The following is a 26,720-nucleotide window of genomic DNA, read 5'->3' as shown; positions in this document are numbered from 1 at the left end:
ATGTTTTTCCCCCAGTGGAAATATTTAGAATCATATCTGTATCCCTACTTTTCAGAAATTTCACAATAATCTTATGTGGTATGGGTCTTCTTTTCTTCATTTGGCTTGATCCTCAATTAAGTCCATGCAATCTTGATTTGTATCCTTCAAGGAAATTTTGCTGTATTTATGTGACAATTTTCTCCACCTTGTTTTATTTAGTCTCTTTCTAGAACTACTGTTAGTCAACTTTCCCTAATACTTCTAATCTGTTTGTTTTCATGTCTGGGAAATGCCTGTGATTTCATCTTCCAATCCTCTATTGAATTTTTATTTAGATTACATATTTAAGCTCTAAAAAGTTATTTCTTCTTCTGACTATCCATTTAAAAGTTCTAATCTTATTTTATGATGCAACATCTTTTCTCTCTCAGGTAATCTTTTTAGTTTGTTTACATTTTTCTCTGTTCCCTCTGTGTTTGTGTATATATTTTCCCTTAGCTTGTTCTGGACCCTCCTTTTCAGGTTGTAGTCTGATCGTCTTAAAAGTCAGGCACTACAAGGATGATTAGCAGTCCAGTGTGTGTTTCAGGGCTTGTTGACTCTTGGGCTTTCCTAAAAGGTCATCAGACAGTGAGGCAGCCTCTATTTTAGTAGAGTTCCCAATATCCCTAATTTTTTTCCCCCTTCGACTATTTAGAAAGTCCAGAGAGTTGTAATAATGGCAATAATAGTTGATGATTATAAAACACATAGCATGTGTTGGACTTTGTTCCTAGCCTTTTTATATGTATTAATTCATTTAACACTCATAATGATTTCCACAAGGTAGGTACTATTATCATCATCATCTCCTTTGTGAGCAAATCAAGGCATAGAGAGACTGAGCAACAGGATTATACTGTTCATATATTTGCAGATATCTAAACCTAAGCAAGCCAGCTTCTAAAACTCTATTCTTATTCATGACCTTCTATTGTCTCTCTATGCACAGGTGATAGGACTCACTTTACTCCTGGCTACTGGCCTTCCAGGGGCCAGTTGGGAGAGGAAGCTAGGGAAACTGCATTACAGAATACATACTTAAAGTTATTAACACCTCCTTTTCAACCTAGAGTTGCCCCCTGCCTTATCTTGGGCCTGGGAAAATAAATCCACAGTTTGGGTGAAAAAGAATGGGGGCTGGTTCATAGACGCAGAGAGTCAGGGTAGCATAGGATGGAGAAGTAGAACTGGAAACCCAACTATAATGAACACGGACTTTAACCGATTCTTCACTTTTCAGATCCAAGCTTTACTACACCTCTCTCCAAGAGCTGAGCTTCTCAGGGATTATTCCAGGCAAATTGGATCACTTCTGGTAGAAATTACCACCCATCTGTTTCCCTCAAATAACTTTTTCCCTGCTTTATAAAATCAGTTGCCAAATCTCCACTTTCCTATTGGCTGAGGGTTTCATCCCTGGGCAAGCTCACTATGGATTAGATGAGACTGAGAAATGACAAGGGAACATTCTTGGGGTAAAAGCGCTTATACTCAGCTTCATTCTCCCAGCAGTAGGTCAAGCACTAGAATCACACCTGCATCCAGCAGTCTGCAGATCCATAATCCACCTCCATCTCTACCTCTGCCCAGGGCACTGGGCAGAGCACTTTATATAGTTACTCAGTCAATAATAGCTTATTGCCTATGGGTGTGGAAGCATTAGCCTAGCAGTAGGCCAATTACATCATCCAGTAGTTTAGGGTCAGGTGAGGATCCTGGCCATAGGAATTTCCATTTTTCCCACACTCCTCTTATACTTTCTTTTCCCTTATGGCTTATTATCTTTAAAAAAATTACAGGCCTCAAGTCAGAAAACTAGTAATGATATTAGTATCTAATGTAAGGACTCCAAATCACCATTTGTCCTGACACTGTCCTTTATAGCAAAAGGAGCAAATCCAAGATCACAGTGATTCTTTGGTTCCCCCAAGAAGCAGATACCACAATGAGACATGTAGGAAATTTTTAGGGAAAACACCTGTGAAAGATAAAGGAGATGGAGTAGGCAGGAAGAGCTTTCAGACTACAACACTTGTGAAAGAAGAGCAGGAAGGAAGAATTAACAAGGAATCTCAGCACAATTCTGAGAAAATTTTGGTCAGGCCAATGAGTAGCCTCTGAAACTAAGCTTTGTGATAAAAGAATCCCATGTTGGGTAAAAAGGGTGCAGCTCTAGTGTCCCTGCTGTGCTTAGTCACCAGGGGTCTGGCCTGGTACATACTTTCTCTGTGGTAGATCCATAGGGGCAGCAGATGGAAATTGTCAGTAGGCTAATCCCCCGCCCACCCCAATCCCGCACCAGGTCCTCTTGAAGGGAGATGTGAGCCAGACACCTCCATTTCCACCACACACCCAAAGCATTGAGTTGTCATGTCTTTCTCTTCCCCTTCAGTCAAGAACAGTTCCTAATGTCCTTTCCTGGTCTTTCATGACCTTGACCTTTGTTAGTATAGGCCAGTTTTTTTGTAAAATGTCCCTCAATTTGGATTCAACTGGTGTTTTCTTATGATTCTCAGAAGCAGTGCTGTGTTCTATCAGGGAGCTCCCACTGTCAATTTGTCCTATCACTGGTAGTGTTAACTTTGATCATGAAATGAAGGCACTGTCTGCTAGGTTTCCCTACTGTAAAGTTATTTTTCCTTTGTAATTAATAATTATTCTATGTGAATATACAATTCCTCACTAAATTTTCACCTACTATTTTAATATCTATTGATGATTCTTGCCAAATCATTACTACTATGATACGGTTGCTAAATGGTGGACCTCCCGATTCCATTGTTCCATCTACATTTACTAATTGACATTATACTGCAAGGAAACTTTATTTTCTTGCTATTTATTCAATCTTTCAGGTATTTACACTAATATGGGCTCATGATTTTTATTTTAATGGTAATTTTATTCAGTGCTCAAAGCATAACAGTTTGGGTCATTGAGAATCCCTTCAAGCTTGTTTCTGTGTTCTTTAGACATCTACATTATTCTTTGAGAATTTTTTTACTTTTTGGCTCTCAAAGGTGTTCCAGCTTCATATTGTACTGTACCAGCCCTAAAGTCAGCCACTCCTCCAAAGAGTCCTGATTCCTTTTAACAGTGAATGGTATTCAGAAATTAAGACCTGGATTTTTGTGTGCTCATTGCTACCAAATAAGCATTACTTCTAGTTCTAGAGGATTGAGTTAGGAAATGTATGTAATGTTTACACACCCACACACACTAGCATCTATATCAAGTATATAATATTCTGTTTAGTTAAATATGTGTAGATACATACAGATTTGGATTTTGGTAGGGACTTGGACATAGATATAATAGATACAGGTATACCATTAATTCTTACCAATACCTCCAATTGTAATCCAGTGCAACAGGATTCCTTCTATCCTTCTCCTTTTCACATATGTAACTTTTTTCTCTGTCAGTGAAAAACTGGCTCCTACTGTCCTCAATATATTTACTTATCTCCTCAGGCTCTGTATGTACCAAATTTCCAACTGCACTGACCACCTCTTCCCTCAGCCACCTCCATGCTCCATTCCTAATCACACCAGTGCCACCTCATTTGGCCACCTCCTGTGTCAGACCCAGTATTACAGCTTTTGGTGACCAAATACTTCTTTCACTTTCCACATGTTTGATTCCCTAGATCCAAGCTGACTCAGGAAGGTTAATACAAAACCATTTTTAGCTCCTAAAGACCCTTGCAGACACAGCTACTAAGAGTAGCTGCACCACTAAAAATAGATTTGTTTAAGAAGACACTGTGTATTCTCAGATTGCCTCAAGCAATCGAGATTTGGGAGCTGAACCAAAGCCTCTTCAAAAGCAGAGTGGATTGCATTTAAATTTGATTTCCACCTAAATGTTGCTAAGATATAAGAGAAGTCTCATTTGCCTTTGTCTCATACTTTTGTGTTCAAAATTTTTAATTTTGGATAGAATGCCCATTATCCCAATCAAAAAAGTATAGTACACATCCTCCCCAGAGTGATAAATGTGTTCCTGGACCACTCTGTAATAGCTGAGTAGAATTACCATTACAATCACATTTTACCTACCCACAATATTATAAAAAGAACTTGCATTTCTATACCTTACAGGAAAAATAATTCTGTTCATGTACCATTGTATGCAGGAGCATATTTTGCTGCTTTGAAAGAGTATGATACATATAGTTTTCTAGCAACTGCCTTTGTTTCTTTCTACAGCGTTATGTTTGGTGTGCTCTTGCTGATGGTTGCCAGATTTTAACTTATTTGCTTCCCTACTTGATAACATTAGTGATTCTGATTTCAGTTTTTCATTTCTTTTGCTTTTGTTTTTTTCCTCATGTAACATCAGTGAAGGATCCAGGAATATGACACAAAGGTGGAATAAACATTAATTTTGTGCATTCTTAGGTATATTTTTTGTTCTTTTTAACTACAAAGCTTTGCTACAAATTTATGCATTTCATTCAAATCAGTGATCTACGTTTGTGTGATTTCCTAAACATAATTGTGGATTCAAAAAATGTAACATCATAATTACATTCCTAATTAGAAAAAAAAAAACCCACTGACCCAAAATAATCATGCCATCTTCCACTCACCAAACTCAGTGTGGGGTAGGATAATGACCCCATTTCTCCCACTGAGCCTTGGTCATGTTTAACCATGACCATGTTTTACCCAAAGATGTCCCTAATTTTGAATATCTCAGTGAAAAAAAACAGGAGTGATAGCATTAATGTTTTTCTGCCCAGTAGGCCCTGAACCCATTATGCAAATGAAACCACCCACTTCTGAATTCTGCAGAGATTGGCTTTTTACAAATTCAGACAAAATGAATCATTGCACCTCTTTTTTTCAGTACCAGGGCTTGCATAACTGGCAAGTTCTCACAAGATTTACAAATAGGTAGCCCAAATAGCTATCAGTTCTCTTAGAGTAGAATAGGAAAAAAATAAGTCATCTCTTTGCATGACATTTACAATATTTACAAATCATGTATGTATTGGTCTCAAAATTCTATGTTCTAAGTTTCTGACAGCAGATACTATATTAATTTCTCATCTTTGTAGTCCCAGTGCCCAACATGCTATCCCATTAATGTAGATGTTATGATTCTTTTTTAACTTTTTTGAACCTTTCCTTCCCTCTTCCTCTCTGTACTTCAAGACTCAATACCATTTACCAATGCACTTTATAAGGTTCAGTTGTTTTGTCTTAATAATCCAAGGGTTTCTGCCATAGTCAGTGCATTAATGTGTGTCCAGGGACAGTCTCAGGATGTCTCAAAGAAATGTCCTCTATACAGATTTTGATCTCTACCAGAGTGCTTGCCAAGAGCCAAGAGCCCTTTCATGAGCCAAAGAGACTTCACATGCAGAGGACCTCTATTCACCAGTCTTTTTAGTTATTGAAGACACTCTAAAGCTCTCTCTCTGCAGATCACCATTTCTTGGAAACTTTTCCTGAATATAGGTCTTTGGTATACTGATGACCATCTTACTAGAAGGACCAGAAGGCCTAATGGGGTCTCATAAGTCCATTGAAGCACACCTTTCCTTGGAGCTCAATACCAACATTGAGAAGCAACTTCAAACCACAGAATGAGTGTCCTTACAATGAAATGTATCTGCTCCCCAACACTGGAAAGGCCTCTCATGGAGATGAGCTCCATTAGATGAATGCACCCTGACGCAAAACAATTGTCCACAGGAATTGATTTTAACAGGCTCTTCACAATAGTGATTTCCATCTGAACTCCCCTCACTCTCATGCTTGAAACTGGGCTTTGACCTCACCCAAATGCACTTCCTTCCTCCTGTGAGACTAGATGAATTCATGGACATCAAATACTTTACCATCCCACCTGCCTTGGTCAGGATATTGAAGGATCTCCTATCCTTCCCCTTCAGCTGTGTGAGTGGTACCAAGCTTGCCAAGGAATAGAAAACATATAACATATAAACTATAACAAGCATAAAGAAAATTGGAAATATGGAAGGCTCCCCAATTATTTTTATATACCAGCATTACTATAATACAGAACTAAGTGAAAGATAATACAATGTCAGATTGTACATGGGATCATAGATATAAAAATTCCACTAAAATACTGGCAAATCAAATCCAGGAATATATAATAATAATAATAATAATAATAATAATAATAAATCACAACCAAGTAGAGCTTAACCCAAAAATATGTAGATGGTTCACTATTAGAATATTAACCATTTTCCTTTTAAAAAGATATATTTCAACAAATGTGAGGAAAGGTTTTCATAGTTCAAGCTGCACTGATGATTTTTAAACATTCTTAGCAAACTGGGAATGGATATAGGTATCTTTAACTTGACATATCAGAATCCTCAGCAAAAATAATATTTAAGAGTGAAGCATTAGAATCATTGCCATTAAAGTTTGGAAAGAGACACCTCTCTTTCAATATTGTTTTATTGATCATAGGCAATACAATGAGATAAGAACTAGAAACGTGAGGTATATGTACTAAAGAGGGAAAGACAAAAGTGTCGATGTGATTGCCTACCTAGAAAACTCCAAGAAAAATAATGATAATCAATTCAAACTAGTAAGAGTTTAGCAAGACAACCAGACACAAGAATAAGAAAAACACTGAAAGGTAACAGAAAAAAAGCTGGCGGTGCAGAAAGGCAGGGCAAAAACCTCCTCCCAAAATCACATAGAACATGAAAATACAGCAAATACAGCTAGGCCTGAAATCAACCTGAAGACTACAGAACTGACCACCTACCTCTGAGGAAGAAGAGAAGACTCTACAGAAAAGGGTAAAGTGACAAAGCCATGATCCAGTGGGACCCAAGCCCTCTCCCAACCTCAGCCCACAGGCAGGAGGAAGAGGAATGGAGCAGAAAGGAAGTAGAAGCTCGGGACCCTGAACACCTGGCCCTGGAGATCTGCTCTGGAAACATGAGCCACATTGCATAGTGCCCTGGTGATTCGTGTGGCTGGACAACAGAGAAGGGCAGAACACTTGGGGAGGCTGAGATCCCAGTCACCTGTGGAAGGCAGGCATGCTCTACCAGCCCCCATGAGAAAGAAAGCAGAGTGGACAGTTTGAAAGACTTCCCAGCAAAGAGGGGGTGCCAGAGGGGCACAGATTGCACAGTGTTCTCAATTTAGGAGAAAGATCAAGTGGACAATATCTCCCCAGCCTGCCCTCAGCCCAACACATTGGGAGCCCTCAGGAGCTTCAGACTCTCCATCCCCATCACTGGCAACTCCTCACAGTGGTGCGCAGCCTGCCGCTGGAGGTAAAATCAAACTTTATTCCTAGGTAGGTGGGAGGAGAACCTCCAGCCTGTTCAGCCCTATTTTGGGCCAGCCATGGAGCTGCATGCAAGAGCCAGCCCCGGAAGTCTTTCCTCCAGGCAGGCACCAGTCTTGTTCACTAGTGCCCTCATCATTGCAGCAGGCTGGGCAGAGGGCAGCTCCATACCTGCAGCTCAGTGCATGTGCACAACCCAGGCATGGGAGCTCTTTCCTCCTGGCAGGCACTGGTACTGCTCACCTGCACCCCCACCGTTGCAGCAGGCTGGAGAGAAGGCAGCTCCACCCACGGCTGCTCCAGAGAATATTCTCCCTGCTGATGATCAGCTGATGGGCCAAAGGCCCAACATGAAATCACAGCACCACAAGCAAGGCAGACAGGTGCCACACCCACCGCACACCAACAACTAGGGCTCCCGCACAGGAAATTGAGCTTCTGGGCACTAGAGGGCGCCTCCTACATGAATCTATTATCTCATAAAAACACTAAAAAAAATGAAGACACAGAGGAATTTGGTCCAAACAAAAATTCAAGAAAAAAACACGAGAAAGAGGGCTTAGTGAAACTGAAATCACCAATTTTCTTGATAAAAATTCCAAAATAAAAGTCATAAACATGCTCATGTTACTCCAGAAAAATAGTTAAAATCTCAGGGAGGACTTCAACAAAGAGATAGAAACTTTGAAAAACAGAGTATCTGAAATAAAACATACAATGGAGGGATTGAAAAGTATATTATATGAGCTAGAGGAGATGGTAAATAAAATAGAAATTATGGAACAGGAAAACAGAGAAGTTGAGGAACAGAGAGAAAAAGGGATCTCTAGAAATGAAAGAACAATAAGAGAACTGTGCAACCAATCCAAACGAAACAATATTTGTATTATAGGGGTACCAGAAGAAGAAGAGAGAGAAAAAAAAGGATAGAAAGTCTGTTTGAGGAAATGATTGTTGAAAACTTCCCCAACATGGGGAAGGAAATAGTTACACAGATCATGGAAATGCAGAGATCTCCCAACACAAGGAACCATAGGAAGACAACACCAAGACATAACTAAAATGGAAAAGATCACAGACAAGGAGAGAGTATTGAAAGCAGCCAGAGAAAGAAAAAAGATCACTTACAAAGGAAAGTTCATCAGGCAGACTTCTCAGCAGAAACCCTACAGGCCATGATATATTTAATGCAATGAAACAGAAGGGCCTCCAATCAAGAATATTCTACCCAGCAAGATTATCATTTAAATTTGAACTAGGGGTTAAACAATTTCCAGATAAGCAAAAGTTGAGGAAATTCACCACCACCGAGCCATTTCTACAAGATATCTTGAAGGCACTGCTATAGATGGAAATGCTCCTAAGGCTAAATAGCTGTCACCAGAGAAAATAAAATGAAAGCAAAGGTAGTAGACCAATTTATTACTAAGTGAATACAAAATTAAATCAAATACCTAGAAAGTTAGTCAAAGGATACACAAAGAGTACAGAATATGACACCTAATATATAGAGTGGAGGAGGAAGAAGAAAAGGTAGGGTAGAAAAAAAAAGAACCTTTAGATCATTTTAGAAAGAGAGTATTAAACAATTTAACATAGACAGATGGTAAGGAAGCTATTCTTGAACCTTTGGTAACCACAAATCTAAAGCCTACAATGGCAATAAGTACATAGCTACTGATAATCACCCTAATGTAAATGGACTTAATACACCAATAAAAAGACATAGAGGTGAGGAATGCAAAAAAAACAAGATACATCTATATGCTGCCTACAAGAGACTCATTTCAAATGCAAAGACAGACACAGACTAAAAGTGAAGGGACGGAAAAAGGTATTTTATGCAAATTATAGGGAGAGAAAAGCAGGAGTAGCAGTACTTATATCAGACACAATAGATTTCAAAACCAAGAAAGTAACAAGAGACAAAAAATGACATTGCATAGTGATAAAAGGGTGAGTCCAATAAGAGGATATAACCATTATAAATATCTATGCACCCAATATAGGAACACCTAAATATGAAACAAATACTAAAATAATTAAAGGGGAACTACACTGTAACATATTCATTGTAGGAGACTTCAGCACACCACTAACAACAAAAGACAGATCAACCAGACAAACATAAGTAAAGGAACAGAGGCACTAAACAATATATTAGAACAGATAGAACAAACAGACCTCTACAGAACTCCACACCCAAAAGCAGCAGGATCCACATTCTTCTCAAGTGTACATGGAATGTTTTACAGAACAGATCATATCTTAGGCCATAAAAAGAGCCCCACTAAATTCAAAAAGATTGAAATTGTACTAACCAGCTTCTTAGACCACAAAGGTATGAAACTAGAAATAAACTGTGCAAAGAAAACAAAAAAGCCCAGAAACACATGGAGGCTTAACAACATGCTTCTAAATACTCAATGGATCAATGACCAAATAAAAACAGAGATCAAGCAATATATGGAGACAAATGAAAACAACAGCTCAACACCCCAAAAACCTGTGGGATGCAATGAAGGCAGTTCTAAATTGCAATACAGGCCTACCTCAAGAAAGAACAATCCCAAATGACCAGTATAAACTCCCAGTAAATGAAACTAGAAAAAGAACAACAAATGAGGCCCCAAGTCAGTAGAAGGAGGGTCATAATAAAGATCAGAGCAGAAATAAATAAAATTGAGAAGAATAAAACAATAGAAAGAATCAATGAAACCAGAAGCTGGTTCTTTGACAAAATAAACAAAACAGATAAACCCCTAGAAAGACTTATGAAGAAAAAAAGAGTGTACACACATAAACCAGAATCAGAAACTAAAAAGGAGAAATCACAATGAACACTAGAGAAAAACAAAGAATTATTAGAGAGTATTATGAAAAATTATATGCCAGCAAACTGGACAACCTAGAAGAAATGGACAATTTTGTAGAAAAACACAACCTTCTGAGACTGATCCAGGAAGAAACAGAAAATCTGAGCATACCAATTATCAGCAATGAAAGGACAAAATTCAACATCCTTTCATGATAAAAATTCTCAACAAAATGGGTATAGAGGGCAAGTACCTCAACATAATAAAGGCCATATATAACAAAACCACAGCCAATATCATACTTAATAGCAAGAAGCTGAAAAGTTTTTCTTTTAGATTGAGAAGAAGACAAGGAATCCCACTCTCCCCACTTTTATTCAATATAGTACTGGATGTCCTAGCCACAGCAATCAGACAACACAAAGAAATAAAAGGCATCCAGATTGGGAAGGAAGAAGTTAAACTGTCACTCTTTGAAGATAACATGATGTTATATATAGAAAATCCTGAAGACTCCACCAAAAATCTATTAGAACAAATAACTGAATTCAGCAGCTTCAGGATACAGAATTAATATGCAGAAATCTGTTGTATTCCTATATACTAACAACGAATTAGCAGAAAGAGAAATCAGGAAAACAACTCCATTTACAATTGCATGAACAATAATAACATACCTAGGAATAAACTTAACCAAGGAGGTGAAAGACCTATACTATGAAAACTACAAGACACTCATGAGAGAAATTAAAGAAGATACCAATAAATGGAAATACATCCCATGCTCATGGATAGGAAGAATTAATATTGTCAAAATGGCCATCCTGCCCAAAGCAATCTACACATTCAAGGAAATCCCCATCAAAACACCAACTATTCAATGAACTAGAATACTTTTAAAATTCATATGGAACCACAAACGACCCCAAATAGCCAAAGCATTCTTGCGAAGGAAGAACAAAACTGAGGGGATTATGCTCCCTAACTTCAAGCTCTACTACAAAGCCACAGTAATCAAAAGAATTTGGTACTGGCAGGAGTACAGACCCACAGATCAATAGAACAGAATAGAGAGCCCAGATATAAACCCACACATATATGGCCAATTAATACATGATAAAGGGGTCACAAATATACAATGGGGAAAAGACAGCCTCTTCAACAACTTTTGTTGGCAAAACTGGACAGCTACATGCAAGAGAATGAAAATGGATTATTGTCTAACTCCACACACAAAAGTAAATTCAAAATGGTTGGATCTAAGAACTGAATGTAAGTCATGAAACCATAAAACTCATAAAAGAAAACATAGGCAAAAATCTCTTGAATACAAACATGAGCAACATTTTCCTGAACACATCTCCTCAAGCAAGGGAAACAAAATAAAAAATAAATAAATGGCACTACATCAAACTGAAAAGCTTCTGTAAAGCAAAGGACATCACCAGCAGAATGAAAGGCATCATACAGTATGAGAAAATATATTCATAAATGACATATCTGATAAGTGGTTAACATCCAAAATATATAAAGAACTAACATGCCTCAATACTTCAAGAGCAAATAACCTGATTAAAAAATGGGTGGAGGATCTGAACAGACACTACTCCAAAGAAGAAATTCAGATGGCCAACAGGCACATGTAAAGATGCTACACATTGCTAATCATTAGGGAAATGAAAATTAAAACCATAATGAGATATCACCTCACAACAGTTAGGATGGTCAACATCTAAAAGAGAAGGAACAACAAATGTTGGCAAGGATGTGGAGAAAGGGGAACCTTCCTACACAGCTGTTGGGAAACTAAATTAGTTCAACCATTGTGGGAAGCAATATGGATGTTCCTCAAAAAACTAAAAATGGAAATACCATTTGACCCAGAAACTCCATTCCTAGGAATTTACCCGAAGAAAACAAGATCCCTGAATTGAAATGACATAGGCACCCTTATGCTTACCACAGCACTACTTAAAATAGCCAAGATATGGAAGCAGCATAAGTATCCATCAGTACATGAATGGATAAAGAAACTGTGGTACATATATACAATGGAATATATTTCAGTCTTAAAAAGAAAAGAAATCCTACCATTTGCAACAACATGGATGGAGCTAGAGGGTATTATACTCAGTGAAAAAAAGCCAGATGGAGAAAGACAAGTACCAAGTGACTTCACTCATTTGTGGAGTATAAAACAAAAAAAAAACTGAAGGAACAAAATAGCAGCAGACTCACAGACTCTGAGAAGGGTCTAGTGGTTACCAAAGGGGAGGGGATGGAGAGGGTGAGTGAGGAAAGAGAAGGGGATTAAGGGGCACTATAATTTGCAGTCACAGTAAAGGTAGTCATTGTTGAAGACACTACAGCGTGGAGAAGATAAGTAATAACTCTATAGCATTCTTACTACGCTAATAGACAGTGACTGCAATGGGTGGGTGAGGACTTGATAATATGAGTGACTGCTGGAACCACAATGTTGTTCATGTGAAACCTTCATAAAATTGTTTATTGAGAATTACAGGATTAAAGATGGTGGTGAGAGGCTTTCTCCTAAAACTGCATATAACATGAAAATATAATTAATAAAAGTGAAAGAGCAACAGGAAAGAGAACTGTGCCAAACTGAATACACGTGGAGAAAAGAATAAACCTCATGAACAGAGTAACATACCAAACCATGGCCCAGCAGGACCCAAGCACTTCCTCCACCCCAGCTCACAAGCAGGAGGAAGAAAAATGGAGCAGGGAGAGAGTTGGAGGCCTGGGACTGCTGAATACCTAACTCTGGAGGTCTGCTCTGGGAGCACAAACCTACATTTCATGGTGCTTGCATTGAACTCTCATGATTAGGGGGTTGGAAAGCTAAGACAGGCAGAATTCCTGGAGAGACTGAGATTCCAGCCACTTGTGGAAAACAGGGATCCATCTCTGGCTGCTCTAGGACAAAAGAAAGGCAGGCAGCCTGAGCGACTTCCTAACAGCAAGAGGGCTGCTAAAGGGGCAAGGATTGCACAAAGCTTACTGCTCAGGAGAAAGGACAGGTAGACAAAATTGTCCAGGTGCAATCTGCCCAGCAGGTTGGGAGCTTTCATATCTTCAGGATACACAGCTCCAAGGACCCCCTGTGTGATACACAGTCTACTGCGCCTTTCTCCCAGTGAGCTCCACCTGGCTCGCAAACCAGCAAACCCTACCCTGGCATTAGGCCAGCCAGAGGGAAGACCTGACTACAGCAACTACAAATGCAAAGCATGGAGGCTTATACCTGTGTGCTCAGCCCACTGGTTCAGGCAGTGGAGACAGGCATAGCAGCTGGGAAGCAGGAAACAGCTCTTTCCACCGCCGGAGGCACCAAAACCACTCCACTGTGATCCCCAACATTGCTTCAGGGGCTGAGCAGCTCCAGAGAGTAGAGCTTCTGGGCACTAGTGGGTGCCATATACAAATATGAAACACTAAAGGAACCCAGTTCAGAGTAAAATTATTAATACAACTCCTGAGAAAGATATACATGATATCAACCTCATGAATCTTCTTGAAAGGGATTTCAAAATAAAAATAATTAACATGCTCATGAAGGTACAAAAAAATATTCAAGAACTCAGGAATGAATTCAGGTCAGAAATCCAATCGTTGAAGACCACAATGGAGGGTATTAAAAGCAGATTAGAAACAGTGGAGGAGACAATAAATGAAATAGAAACTAGACAAAATGAATACTAATAAGCTGTGGCACAGAGAGAAAAATGGATCTCTAAGAATGAAAGAATATTGAAAGAACTGTGTGACCAATCCAAATGGAACAATATTTACATTAAAGGGGTAACAGAAGAAGAAGAGAGAGAAAAAGGGATAGAAAGTGCCTTGGGGAGGTAATTGCTGAAAATTTTCCCAATCTGGGGAAGGAGATAGTCTCTCAAGCCATGGAGGTGCACAGATCTCCCAACACAAGGGACCCAAGGAAGACAACACCAAGACATATAGTGATTAAAAAGACAAAGATCAAGCATAAAGACAGACTATTAAAAGCAGCCACAGAGAGAAATAAGATCACATACAAAGGAAAGCCCATCAGGCTCTCAACAGACTTCTCAGCAGAAACCTTACAGGCCAGAAGGGAGTGACATGATGTATTTAATGCAATGAAACAGACAGGCCTCGAACCAAGAATACTTTATCCAGAAAGATTATCATTTACATTTGAAGGAGGGATTAAACAATTTCCGATGAGCAAAAGCTGAGAGAAGTTACCTCCCACAAACCATCTCTACAGTGCATTTTGGAGGGACTGCTTTAGATGGAAGTGTTCCTAAGGTTTAATAGCTGTCACAAGAGGTAATAAAACCACAGTAAAGAAACTAGAACATTTAATTACTAAACAAATGCAAAATTAAATTAACTACCCCCAAAGTCAATCAAGGGATAGACAAAGAGTACAGAATATTATACCCAATATATAAAGAATGGAGGGGAAAGAAACAGGAGGAAAAAAACATTTAGATAGTGTTTGTAAGAGCATATTAAGTGAGTTAAGCTGGACTCTTAGATAGTAATGAAGTTAACCTTGAATCTCTGGTAACCATGAATCTAAAGCCTGCAATGGCAATAATTACATACCTACCAATAATCACCCTAAATGTAAATGGACTGAATGCACCAATCAAAAGACATAGAGTCACTGAATGGATAACAAAACAAGACCCATCTATATGCTGCCTACAAGAGACTCACTTTAAATCCAAAGACATACACAGACTAAAAGTGAAGGGACGGAAAAAGATATTTCATGCAACTAATAGAGAGAAAAAATCAGGAGTTGCAGTACTTGTATCAAACAAAAAAGACTTCAAAACAAAGAAAGTCACAAGAGACAAGGAAGGACATTACATAATGATAAAAGGGTCAGTCCAACAAGAAGATATAACAATTATAAATATCTATGCACCCAACACAGGAGCATCTACATATGTGAAACAAATACTAACAGAATTAAAAGAGGAAATAGAATGCAATGCATTCATTCTAGGTGACTTTAACACTCCACTCACTCTGAAGGACAGATCAACCAGACAGAAAATAAGTAAGGAGACAGAGGCATTGAACAACACATTAGAACAGATGGACCTAACAGACATGTAAAGTACTCTACACCCAAAAGCAGCAGGATCCACATTCTTCTCAAGTGCACATGGAACATTTTCAAGAATAGATCATATACTAGGCCAAAAAAAGATCTTCAGTAAATTCAAAAAGATTGAAATTGTACCAAACAGTTTCTCAGACCACAAAGGTATGAAACTGGAAATAAATTATGCAAAAAAAATGAAAAATCCCACAAACACATGGAGGCTTACAACATGCTCCTAAATAACCAATGGATCAGTGACCAAATATAAAACAGAGATCAAGCAATATATGGAGACAAATGACAACATTAATTCAACAATGCAAAATCTGTGGGATGTAGCAAAGGCCATGCTAAGAGGAAAGTATATTTCAATACAGGCCTACCTCAGAAAAGGAAAGCAATTCCATATGAGCAGTCTAAACTCACAATTAACGAAACTAGAAAAAGAATAACAAATGAAGCCCAAAGTCAGTAGAAGGAAGGACATAATAAAGATCAGAGCAGAAATAAATAAAATCGAGAAGAATGAAACAATAGAAAGAATCAATGAAAGCAAGAGCTGGTTCTTTGAGAAAATAAACAAAATAGATAAACCCCTGGCCAGACTTATCAAGAAAAAAAGGGAGTCTACTCATGTAAACAGAATCAGAAATGAGAAAGGAAAAATCACTACAGAACCACAGAAATACAAAGAATTATTGGAGAATACTATGAAAAATTATATGCTAACAAACTGGATAACCTAGAAGAAATGGAAAACTTTCTAGAAAAATACAACCTTCCAAGGCTGACCCAGAAAGAAACATAAAATCTGAACAGACCAATTACCAGCAACAAAATTGAACTGGTAATCAAAAACCTACCTAAGAACAAAATTCCTGGTCCAGATGGCTTCACCACTGAATTTTACCAAACATTTAGTGAAGCCCTAATACCCATCCACCTTAGAGTTTTCCAAAGAGTAGAAGAAGAGGTAATACTTCCAAACTCATTCTATGAGGCCAGTATCACTCTAATATCAAAACCAGGCAACGACACCACAAAAAAAGAACATAGATGCAAAAATACTCAACAAAATATTAGCAAATCAAGTTCAAAAATACATCAAAAATATCTTCCATCATGATCAAGTAGGATTTATTCCAGGGATGCAAGGATGGTACAACATTTGAAAATCCATCATCATCCATCACATCAACAAAAAGAAGAACAAAAACCACATGACCATCTCCATAGATGCTGAAAAAGCATTTGACAAAATTCAACATCCATTCATGATAAAAACTCTCAACAAAATGGGTATCTAGGGCAATTACTTCAACATAATAAAGGCCATATAAGACAAACCCACAGTCAACATCATACTTAACAGCGAGAAGCTGAAAGCTTTTCCTTTAAGATAAGCATGTCCACCTTCCCCACTTCTATTCAACCTAGTACTGGAGGTCTTAGCCACAGTAATCAGACAAAACAAAGAAATAAAAGGCAAACAGATTGGCAAGGAAGAAGTTAAACTGTCTCTGTTTGCAGATGACATAATATTGTACATAAAAAACCCTAAAGAATCCACTCCAAAACTACTAGATCTAACATCTGAAATCAGCAACGTTGCAGGATACAAAATTAATACACAGAAATCTGTTGCATTCCTATACACTAACAATGAACTAGCAGAAAGAGAAATCAGCAAAACAATTCCATTCACAGTTGCATCAAAAAGAATAAAATACCTAGGAATAAACATAACCAAGGAAGTGAAAGACCTATACTCTGAAACTACAAGACACTCATGAGAGAAATTAAAGAAGATACCAATAAATGGAAACACATTCCATGCTCATAGATAGGAAGAATCAATATTGTCAAAATGGCCATCCAGCCTAAACCAATCTACAGATTCAATGCAATTCCTATCAACATACCAACAGCATTGTTCAACGAACTAGAGAAAATCGTTCTAAAATTCATATGGAACCACAAAAGACCCTGAATAGCCAAAACAATCCTGAGAAAGAAGAATAAAGCTGTGGGGATAATGCTCCCCAACTTCAAGCTCTACTACAAAGCCACAGTAATGAAGACAATTTGGTACTGGCACAAGAACAGACCCATAGACCAATGGAAGAGACTAGAGAGCCCTTATATAAACCCAAGCATATATGGTCAATTAATATATGATAAAGGAGCCATGTACATACAATGGGGAAAAGACAGTCTCTTCAACAGCTGGTGTTGGCAAATCTGGACAGCTACATACAAGAGAATGAAAATGGATTATTGTTTAACCCCATACACAAATGTAAACTTGAAACGGATCAAAGACCTGAATGTAACTCATGAAACCATAAAGCTCTTAAAAGACAACATAGGCAAAAATCTCCTGAATATAAGCATGAGCAACTTCTTCCTGAACGCATCTCCTCGAGCAAGGAAAACAAAAGCAAAAATGAAGTCATGGGACTACATCAAAGTAAAAAGTTTCTGTATGGAAAGGACACCATCAACAGAACAAAAAGGCATCCTACAGTATGGGAGAATATATTTGTAAATGACATATCCAACAAGGGGTTAACATCTAAAATATATAAAGAACTCACGCACCTCAACACCCAAAAAGCAATTAATCCAATTGATATGAAGAGACAGTTCTCCAAAGAAGAAATTCAGATGGCCAACAGACACATGAAACAATGCTCCCCATCACTAATCATCAGGGAAATGCAAATTAAAACCACAATGAGTTATCACCTCACACCAGTAAGGATGGCCAGCATCGAAAAGACTAAGAACAACAAATGCTGGCAAGAATGTGGAGAAAGGAGAACCCTCCTACACTGCTGGTGGGAATGTAAGCTCATTCAACCATTGTGGAAAGCAATATGGAGGTTCCTCATAAAAATAACAATAAAAAATACCATTTGACCCAGGAATACCGCTCCTTGGAATTTACCAAAGAATACAACTTCTCAGATTCAAAAAGACATATGCACCCCTATGTTTATCACAGCACTAATTACAATAGCCAAGATATGGAAGCAACCTAAGTGTCCATCAGTAGATGAATGGACAGAGAAGAGGTGGTACATATACACAATGGAATACTATTCAGCCATAAGAAAGAAACAAATCCTACCATTTGCAACAACATGGATGGAGCTGGAGGATATTATGCTCAGTGACATAAGCCTGGTGGAGAAAGACAAGTGCCAAATGATTTCCCTCATTTGTGGAGTATAACAACGAAGCAAAACTGAAGGAACAAAATAGCAGCAGGAACAAAACTCAGAAACTTCAAGAAAGGACTATTGGTTACCAAAGGGGCGGGATGTGGGAGGGAAGGGAGGGAAGGGAGGGAGGGAGGGAGAAGGGGATTGAGGGATATTATGCTTAGTACACATGGTGTGGGAGTCACGGGGAAAACAGTGAAGCACAGAGAAGGCAAATAGTGAATCTGTGGCATCTTACTACACTAATGGACTCTGATTGCATTGGGGTATGGGTGGGGACTTGATAATATGGGTAAATGTAGTAACCACATTGTTTTCTCATGTGAAACCTTTGTAAGAGTGTCTATTAATACCTTAATAAAAATTTTAAAAGAAGATTGTTTATCAATTATGCTTTAATAAAAAAAAGAAAAACAATGGAAACAAACATATGGAACAATTTTCAATCCCATTATAAATCAAATAATGTGAAATAAAGCAATGCCTTACAAATCATTATTTACTTTTTGAAATTTAGTGGTACAATCATTTAGGAAGGAATTGGCAACAGGAACTAGAAAAATATCCATCTTTTAGCTTCTGCTGAAACTGTCCTAAGGAAATAATCCACAACATATAAAAAGGTATATACATAAACATGTTCATAGACTATTTTTATAGAAAGATTTGAGCAAAATCTAATGTCTAACAAGAGAAGGAATGAGTTAGCTAAAGAATCACATGTTGGCTTAAAGCAGTATTTTTGTTTATCATTAAAACATTTCTTTAGGTTTCTGTAATATCACTGAAATATTTATTAAATGATAAATGAAAAATGAAGACAAATGGTTCTTATGCCTGATATAACAACTGTACAAAATATGAATGCAGGAAAGTGTCACAGAAAGTGTAGCAGAGCCAAGAACTCAGGCTCTTGAGTCAGAAGTTGTGACTTCAAATCCTGGAGGTACCACTTTGTAGCATTATGACCTTGGCCAAATTACCCAATTTACCTCAGTTTCCTCACCTATAAAATGGAATTTAGTAAAAGTAGATGCCTCCTGGGGTTGTTTTGAGAGAAAATGAATTACCACCTGCAAAGCTCCAGGAGTAGTGATGGTGATACAGCAAGCTGCCAAAAGATGTTCATTAACATGAATGCCGGCTAGTTGGTGTTGTATTAGGGTGGTAAGATTATGGGTGCTTTCATCCTTGTTTTCTAAATTTTGTATAATGTTATTTTTGTTTTATAGTGAAAATAGGTATTTCAGTATTTAAAAATTATTTCAAGAGGAGCCTTGTTTGAGGTCCAGGCTAATCTCTCCTCTGGCCTAGGATCCTAGTTCTATTCCCTCTTGTTTATCTAGGATCTGGTTCCAACCATCATCTACTTAGTGCTATCTCAAACTCCTCTACTGATTCACTAAATAAATAAAAAGATTACTAAATGGAATCTACTCCCTTCTCTTCACTGTTGCACTTCTTAAGGAAAAAGAAAATCCACAATAACATTCTCTATTTTCCCACTCACTTTTCAGTATATTGAAATCTGAGTTCTCCCTCCATTATGCCATTCTAACAATGTTGCTCATTTCCTTAATATCCAAAGGTAATCTTTATTCAATTTACTCTATCAGAGATTAACACTGCTAAGTCACTTTCTCCTTGAAACTCTTTTCCCCATACTATCACACTTAAGAAAGGAGGGTCTGAGTAGTAGGAGGAAGCAGAGGTTTTAAATTGCCTGTGTTGGACACCAAAAGCTGGTTGGTGGTATGCCTGTGTGTGAGATCAGGTCTGAGGCCATAGACTGCAGAGTCAATGCAGAAAGGAGAGGCAGCCGTGGTCAACTGGAAAGAGTGGCTGGGGAAATCAAATAAGGGAACCAGAAAGCAAAGTGGGTCAAAGACCAAAGAACAGCCTGAGTGCAAAGGGGAACAACGTCGGCAGATGGCAGAAAAAATTCTGCAGACTCCCTATGACCACTTCAGCTGAATTGTATTATCAAATCTCAGTGTATAGAATCTCTTATTCTAAGAATATCTTAAGGATTCTTCCTTTATGTTCCTCACTACCACCATCTCAGACTCATCTCTTTCTTCTCCATTCTTTCTACCATATAGTCATCCAGCCTTTCATTTATCAAACATATACTTACTGTATGACCACTGTATGCCTGGCATTGTGATATACCATGGAGTTATATGATAAATATGATAAAGTCCTTGTCCTCAAGAACTCACCTAGCTGACATTTCTTTCTCTAACCATCTTCATACATGTGCTTCCCAAGGTCTTGCCTAGATCTTCTCCCATCCCCACCCATGGCTTCAACTGTCTCACATTACAGGCTTCTGCATTTGATGTGCTATAGTTAACTCAAATATTTCATTTTATGTCCTTTAGATGTCTCAAATTCAGTAGGTCCAATACCAGTTACTTATTTGCCACCAAACTGGAAGAGATCATTACCAACCCAGAAATTCCTAATTCATCCATCACCTTCCCTTTTTCATCACATAGATCTACAACTGGATGGCAATTTTAACAATATCAACTCTTAAAAAGTTCTCAAAATGGTACTCTCCTCTCTATCCTAACTCTACATTAACTTCAGACCATCATTACTCTGGAAAAATAGCCTTCTAATTTTTTCCTGTCACCCAGTACTCCCCCTTCCAATCCACCATTACTACTGATAGAGTATTATCTCTTTAAAAGGGAAATTTTATTTATTTATTCCCTCATTAAGATTAAGATCCACCATTGCTTCTATATTCATGTTTTACCCCTGCATTCTGGAACTTTAGATTCTCCCATATATTTCTTCTTCATCTTCCTCTCTTAAAACTATGCTGACTAAACAGAATTGTTTATATCTTCCAAAAACAAGATGCTTTGATCATACTCTATGCCTTCCTTTGCCCAAGATGCTGTAACACTTCCATGTGACAAATACAGTCACCCTTCTAAATTAGCTCAAATATTACTTGCTTTGTAAAGCCTTTCCCATCCCTTCCAAACAGAGTTGTCCAATCTTTCCACTGAGCTCTGTGCTTAGAGTATACTTCTACTAAGGGAGGATCACACTTATTTTCTATTCATTTATACATCCACATAGTATTTGTTTCATGATCTGTTCTCCAACACTGGTGTGCAGGTCTATACCTAGAGGGTAGGGATATTAGCTTTTTGTTTTCTATTGCCCTGTACCCAGCCTAATGGCCACCACAAGTCCTTGCTGAAAGAATGAATTAATTCACCCAATAAATAATTTAAGGAGAAAAGAAACATATTTCTTTTTCTAGTCATTACATGAATATTAGGATACAAAGCACACCTCAGTGAGGTTTGATAAAATACAGATTGAGGAATGAAATGAAGATCAAAGGAGAAAGGAGGGTGAAATCAAGAGGAACCACAGAAAAAGCTGGTATTTATACAAGCAGTGAATTGGAGATTGAACAGTAACAGGTGGAAGGAGTTCCCTGGGATAAGGAATATCAGAATCCCAATGAAATCTTGCAGTTTGACTCTACAAATCCAAACAAGTTTCTCAATTTATCATCTTCATAAAGACAAGGCTATACATAGTTTCTAGGGAAAGTACTAGAAAAAAACTTACACTTGGCCAGTCAGGCATCCGATCCAAAAATTTCCCAGAGTATATGGGTCTGATGTGATCTGGAGGTTCTACTCCTGTTTCATTGTATTCAGCCTCTTTTTTCTTTTCAGGGTGTAGAGCAACTTGGTGTTCAGGAGGTTCTATCACCAAGCCCATTTGGGGCTCTGTGGTCCTGGTTTCATCCAGCTCCTCTGGTTGGGGCAGCCCAGTGTCCACCTCCACAGGAGGCTTCATCTCTGCACTGGGCTGCATCACCATACAGGTCGGCTGTGTTTCCAGTTCTGGTCTAGGTTCCATACCCAAGGCAGGCTGCTTCCACTCTGAAGTCCCCAACCCTTCAGGGGCACCAGCCACAGGACCTCTCCCTCTCCCAACAGACTGCGGCCTCTCACACACCATGCTCATAGGAGGCTGGGTCATCCTCCCAGGAGAACACCCTGCCAGAAGACATTCAGTTTCTAAACCGACTCTCCCTGGCAGCATGCCCAGGGAATGTTTTGTTTCCTGTGAGGTTAAGACCCTGTTGGCTCCTAAATTACTCCTCTCCATGAGGGTCCTCGAAATATTCTGTTTTTTTAATCTCAGTTCGAGCTCCTCACTCAATGGAGATTTTCTTTCTGATGATGCTATCCTCGCTTCATATTTATTATTAACCGACAGGCTCTCCCTCCTGGGAGAATCTTTTCCTAATCCCTTTCTGAGCCCCAACTCCGTCGGAGATTTTATTCTCACGAAGACACTCCTCTCTCCTAAATCATCCTTTCCTTCCCGCGGGAGCCCGACCTCCACACGAGGGGGAGATTTCCTCCCAGACACCCTCTTTCCTCCAAGGGCGTTCATCTCTAAGGGAAAAGCTGTACCTGGCTGGAGGGAAGTTTCCAATCCCTTGGGAGTCCCCAACCCTTTGAGGGACCCCATTCTCAAGAAGGAGCACTCTCCGCTCCGCCTTCCTACCACCACTTCCTGCCACCACTTCCTGCCTACCAATTAACACGTAGCGGAGTTCACAGAAGTCAGAGGTCTGTTTACCGGTTACCTAGGGAACTGGGGCGTGGCTTGGCGCTCAAATGTATCCGGATCAGGTTCCCGCCCATCTCTCCCCCTCTCCTGCGTTTTCCCTCTCCTCATTTTCTCTTTCCTCCCCTCTGGTTCTCCATCTCTCCTTCCCCCGTCTTTACTGGACTCTGAGGGCAAGAAAACTTGAAGGATGTGGTCTTGGACACTATAGCAAATGCACACCTTCTTTTCAGTTTCCCAAGCAATGCAGTCCCCAAGGATGGGTTCAGCCATGGGCTTCCTCCTGGCCATTGGCCTATTAATTGTACAGGTGGTCTTGGAAAAAATGACCCTCTTTCTGGTGGTAACCACTAATTTTAGGTCCTTCCTTGCACACTGCATGTAGTTCTTTTATCACTAAAGAACTATAATTATATTTAGTAGTTGTGGTATAGTAACATTTAAAGTGTGAGAATGTAGTTTTTAATAACTACGTTTTAAATAGCATTTAAATATATTATAGTTTGAGATGTTACACAATAATGCATATTGAATTTTTAAGATATTGTGGAAAACTAATTTTAAGTATGGGATTTTAAGTTGGGGTTATACATAGTCTGTCAGGTTTAAAAGTGAATTTGGTGATTTTTTTTATATTCCACACATACAGGGGGTGTAAAATTTGAATGAAATTTATAGCATTTCAGTATTTCTAAGAACTCTGTGAAAAGAACTTGTAAAATCCAAAAAATTTAAGTGATTAGGGGACATTATTTAACATTTGTAAAAACTGTGTGATATTCTAGATGGCTTAATACAAATTTTATTCTCCTAAGCACTCTAAAAGACTTGTTAGCATCTATGTTTGTATAAGGGTTCATTCAATTCTTTTGTTTTTACAAGTATCTGTTGGGTCCCTATTTTGTGTCAGTCTTGGGAATACAATGGAATATAAACAAACCCCTATCCCATGGAATTTATATTCTAGTAGAGGTAGATAACCATCAAGTAAACTAATAAATAACATCATTTCACAGAGTGGTAAGTGTGAAAAAGAGATTGATATGGAGGGATGCTACTTTCGAATTGGTGAGTTTAGAAGTTGCTTAGGTAGGTGGCATTTGAACTGAGGCTTGCATGATACACTGCGAAGACACAAGCTTTTTAAACATGACTAGATAGTCTTTTTCTCACTGCCTTGTCATCATGCCCACAATTCCTTATGTTAGAATTACTTTTTGGTGTCTCTAGACAGTCCCAGTTAAAAGTAAATGTTGCCATTCATTACTATCTATACAAAGATTAATTCTTCAACACACAATGGAAGAAAGATTTCCTGGAAGAGAAGGTAGATTTGGGGTGCTGTGGGTGATCATAAGACTCAAGGTGCTGGGAATTCATGAGTAGGGGTTTAGAGATTGGAGGGCAAATGAGGCACTAAGGGCAGAGCTCAAGTCTTCCATGACTTTATTTAGGGCCCATTCACTTTGTATCTTCCTTAATAAGCTCTGTCAATGAGTAGGATCCCACACTTGACACTAAAATATATACAATTATCAGTCCTTCTCAGTCATCTGGGGTTACGGAAAAAACACAGGCATATTGTGATTGGCAATAGAAGAGAAAAGCTCTCCTGTGGCATTTTAGCCTCTCCAAAGTACCTGGAATTGCTAGCCACTGAAAAGCAGCACTCACCCAGGCAAACATTATGACTAAACTAGAATATATTATGGAAGGTATTCATGAAGGTGAATTAAAAGACAAAATTGGTAGAAAGAAATAGATGAGGAAGCAATATCCTAGAATGATGAATGGGAAGTTCCTAACAATTCATAAATGTCAGCATTCATGTGTTATGAGGTCTTCTTAAGTCAAATGTCCACGATTCTAAATGTAATTAAGTTCACAAATATTTTGGGGTCCCTATTATATCAAAGGCCCTCTGTGAGGAATTGAAATGATGAATAAATTATTCCTGGCACTTAATGTTAAAATCCTTAAGGGAAAGAAAGCCCGAGGAGAAAAGTCTAGAAACTCTTTAACTGTAAAATAAGGCAGATAGAACCATTAAAGGGAGTAAAGCAAAGTATCATGAACCCACAGGAAAAAGATAACTAAATCCAGTATAAGTATCCTCAGATGCCAAAGAGAGGACCTGGCCTCCTGGCCAAGGTGAGACCTGCAGTGATGGCGGTAGTGTTGTTCCAGGTGGAGAGAACGAAGTGACCGAAAATACCGAGATGAGAACGAACACACAACATTCTGGGAGCAAAGAGTACATCAGTATGAATAGGGCACAAAGCAAGAGACTGGGGGAGAGGGAGCCTATAGAATGAAAGAATCGCAGGTTGGGACTAAAGTTAAAGAACTTTGGACTCTTGTAAGTAAGGAGACACCGCCTGACATTTTTGAGTAGTGTAAAGAATGGAAAGAAAAGGCCAGAATGTACATAATTCCAGCTTACATGAATACCACCATGGTCGAGGCATTGGAATTAGATCTCAAATTCAGGAATTAGAGAATTTTGGGTGACAGAATGGACAATGGTTTATGAGGGAAAGAAGGAAGAGTTCAAGATGATTCTGCCCTTTTGACTCTAGATGACTGGAAGGCTATTAATAGCAGTCACCAAGCAGAAGTAAGTTTGGGGTGGACTAGGTATGGTTTTGGACATACTGTTGACATCCCAAACTGATGTGACACGTCGTATTTCCTGATTCTTCCTGGGATTGTCCAAGAGGTATCACCATGACTAACGTATCATATTGGAACAGCCCCTTGGAGATAAAGTGCCACATATATTATTAACGTATGACACATTAAGTTCTGCCGGTTAGTAACGGGGGAGTTGATCGCAAGACTGGTTGTTGAAGGGCTCAAATTACCTTCATTGCATCACATTGACTGAGCAACCCACAGGATACTTTACCCCGAGTAAACAACGCAGACAACATGGATGTCCTCACAACAGGGCTATGAAGGCAATCTGCAAAGTAGCCCTTATCCTGAGGAAAAATCAATTTAACCTCCTACCAAAGTACAAAACTTAATTTTGTTTTGGGTTCAGTTGCCTGGTCAGGAGATTGCCTGTTGCATGAGATTCACCCAAAGCAGCCTGCCCTCTGTAGGTGTGCAGTGCAGGGTGATGTCAAAGTCTCGGGTTGTCTCACTGGAATCCTGCTTACCAACTCAGGTTCTGAGCCAGCCAGCACGTTAGAATACCATTTCATCACCAAGTGACCTTGGACAAGTTACACAATCTCTGTGCCTCAAATTCTTTACCTGTAGATCAGGCACGCCTCATTCAATAATTCCACAACCATGACTGAAGACCCCTAGCTGACGGGCACTATCTGGACACAGCGGCTAGGACCACTCTGGGGACTTAGAAATATTCTAATGGAGAAAGGCGAGGCAGTTAGTCTCAGAGTGAAAAACTCGTAGTTAAGAATAAAATACAAGTCCTATAAAGCTCTCAGTACAGTGACTCGCGAGGCAAACTGAATGAAAGCTAGATATAATTTTTAGATTTGCCCCTCCCCACCCAAAACAGATACTCTCAATAAAAGCAAATTATTAAGATTTTTTCCCCGCCTTAAAGACAGCTTCTGGAATGAGTAGGGT

The 26,720-nt window shown here is 38.8% G+C and overlaps 1 protein-coding gene across 1 annotated transcript in view; it reads right to left on the bottom strand.

Annotated features, from left to right (window-relative positions):
- Positions 1–23,194, bottom strand: part of EFHB (EF-hand domain family member B) — a 59,535-nt gene extending 36,341 nt beyond the window's left edge. Inside the window, exons 1-2 of the mRNA XM_057491267.1 lie at positions 23,137–23,194; positions 22,101–23,080 (exon numbers count right to left, since the gene is read on the bottom strand). Of these exons, the coding sequence (XP_057347250.1) occupies positions 22,101–23,080; positions 23,137–23,194 (1,038 nt within the window). The remainder of the gene's footprint in view (positions 1–22,100; positions 23,081–23,136) is intronic.
- Positions 23,195–26,720: the final 3,526 nt, after the last annotated feature.

The sequence above is a fragment of the Manis pentadactyla genome, chromosome 14, assembly GCF_030020395.1.
Source record: "Manis pentadactyla isolate mManPen7 chromosome 14, mManPen7.hap1, whole genome shotgun sequence".
Classification (NCBI taxonomy): domain Eukaryota; kingdom Metazoa; phylum Chordata; class Mammalia; order Pholidota; family Manidae; genus Manis; species Manis pentadactyla.
Note: the sequence above shows the minus strand (reverse complement) of the source record. Positions and strands in the feature narration are given on the sequence as shown.